This window comes from Otolemur garnettii, unplaced genomic scaffold (assembly GCF_000181295.1).
Source record: "Otolemur garnettii isolate 467f Iridium unplaced genomic scaffold, OtoGar3 scaffold00107, whole genome shotgun sequence".
Taxonomy (NCBI): domain Eukaryota; kingdom Metazoa; phylum Chordata; class Mammalia; order Primates; family Galagidae; genus Otolemur; species Otolemur garnettii.
Genome location: NW_003852502.1, coordinates 5,211,275 through 5,213,634, shown reverse-complemented (window position 1 = coordinate 5,213,634; position 2,360 = coordinate 5,211,275). Strand labels below are relative to the sequence as shown.

The 2,360-nt window shown below is 35.3% G+C and overlaps 1 protein-coding gene across 1 annotated transcript in view; it reads right to left on the bottom strand.

Annotated features, from left to right (window-relative positions):
• Nucleotides 1-900, bottom strand: part of IMPG1 (interphotoreceptor matrix proteoglycan 1) — a 128,111-nt gene extending 127,211 nt beyond the window's left edge. Inside the window, 1 exon segment of the mRNA XM_012809515.1 lies at nucleotides 834-900. Coding sequence (XP_012664969.1) covers nucleotides 834-900 — 67 coding nt within the window.
• Between the last annotated feature and the right edge of the window lie 1,460 nt (nucleotides 901-2,360).

Here is a 2,360-nt window from a genome sequence, read left to right as displayed (position 1 = left end):
ACTTACACACACAGTAACTATTTATTTTGCTTTTCCATTGACTTTTCAAACCAATACTTCAGTTAAAATATTCATTGTTTGAAGCTATTTCATCCTTAAAGAAGAACTGAACATTATTGATTTCAAATGTCTTGAAAAGATTGAATATGTTATAATGATTACACTTATTTTTTATAAAAGTCAAGCTTTCTTCAATAGGTTTTTAAAAAAGTACATTATTTTTCTTACAAATGCCTGTTTCATGGCTTGCTTTCACTTCAGATTCAGTTGACTTACCATAATAATCTACACCACCTAGTTCTTTATGCAAAGAACTGGAAAGCTGGAAAACAACCAAGCTTCTAAGTTGGTTGTCATTGTGAATTCTGAAGATGACAGCGTTTCCTATTTTCTAAGGGAAAGCAACTCATGATTTCATCGTGACAATGTAAGAAATACATTTTTTGCCAGATCATAAATGACTTAATACATTATTTTTAGATTTTTATTTGTCGAGTTTAGGTGAATATATGGAATTAGTTTCAGGGACCTACTAATGTTGATATTAAACATATGAATCATATTGAATGTCTTGTGACAGCACATAGGATGCATTCATCTCTCCTATTTTGTTAACATACATTGTACTTTAGACTATGTTGTAAATATTAAATCAAATGAAAATCATCTCTAATAACCATTAATTGAATCAACCAACCAAGGAGTATTTCTTTAGGGCCTACCATATATCAGCCCTCTGAGATAAAGTTGTGACCTTATTGATTGTGAATGTGCAATTCTACAAGTACATTTTAGAGACAAGCAATTAAAAAATAAACATTTAAACAACTTACCTTTGGTGCCTTGAACTTGGAGAAAAATCCAAAAGACAAAAATAGCCTTTCTATTCTCCAAATACATTCTGGCCTTTGTGCATTGGTAATTCTGACAAAAATCACAGAACAACCTCAAATCTCATAGAAAAACAAAAAAATGACAGAACTGTGAAAAATAATTAAATATTGATGCCAGCTGATTGAGGATAACCTGTTTGGTCTACCCTTCTGTGGGTGCTAATTTATGAAGAATGTGCAGCAGTGTCTGTTTCTAGAATAATCTGCTTATCCTCCCCTCAGGTGTAATCTCTGCTTACGGGCCAGCTGGAAGAACCTTTATCTCATTAACCTTCTGGAGGAGCATCTGCCAGCCTAGCTCCAGGACCCTGAATGCCATTATAAACAAGTGTCCATAGATAGACTTTTTTTCTTAGCTATTCACCTGTTACAGTAACTCAGAGAGCCAGGTGAAGTCCTGCCAAATGCAGACAAAGGCTGACAGTTAGGGTCAGATGTTTTCCAAAATGACATGCACAAGAAATGCCCATTGAAAGAGCTTAATTGCTATCCCTGAAGTTCACGGTCATTCAATATGTGTTAGTCTCTGCAGGTAGCAAAGCTGTCTCCGTTCTCTCTTATGTACGGCTTTGTAAATCACTTCCTATCTGGCATTCCATAAAGATGGCTTTTTTGATTTGAATGTGATTTTGGTTTTTAAAATCTGCATTCATGCACAAAGTTTAAGGAGTCAAATACTATTTCTCATAAAGTTTGTGGAAAATAACTAGGCCAGCTTTTTACCCACACCTCCATTCCAAGGTTAGCCATTTTTAATTCATTAGGCTAATTCTTCTAGTACTCTCATTGTGTTCTTCTAAATAGTATGCTTCTATTAGTCAGGTGTTGTGGTGGGTGCCTGTAGTCCCAGCTACTTGGGAGACTGAGGCAGGAGAATTGCTTGTGTCCAAGAGTTTGACGTTGCTGTGAGCTATGACATCATGGCAGTCTACTGAGAGGAACAAAGTGAGACTCTATCTCAAAAACAAAACAAAACAAATAAATGGTATGCTTCCATTACTATTTTCTGGGTTTCGTTTTTAACTACTATGATATAATGGATATTGGGAATATTTTTCCTCCCATACACTCTTTCCAGTCACACAAACATATACTCATCTCATTCCTCCATCCTTCTGCCTCAGAATTACCATACTCTCAGTTAATTGAACACTCAATCTTATGTTATTTTTACTGTGTATATGCCTTGTGTAGCTGAGCCCTGGACTTCACTGCAGTTACTACTCTGTATTGAGCATAGTGTGGGGATGAACATTATCTTTAGAACTTTCCATAGATGATCCACATATTTCTCAATATAGCATTATAAGAATGTACTGTTATCTCTATTCTAACCCTGAGGAGAATAAGGTGCATGTGGCAAAACCAGGATTTAAGCCCGAAGAGTGTACTTGAAGATTCTACACTCTTAACCACCATTGCTCATGATGCTTTTTGCAATTGACCCTTATTTATTTTTTAAAAAAT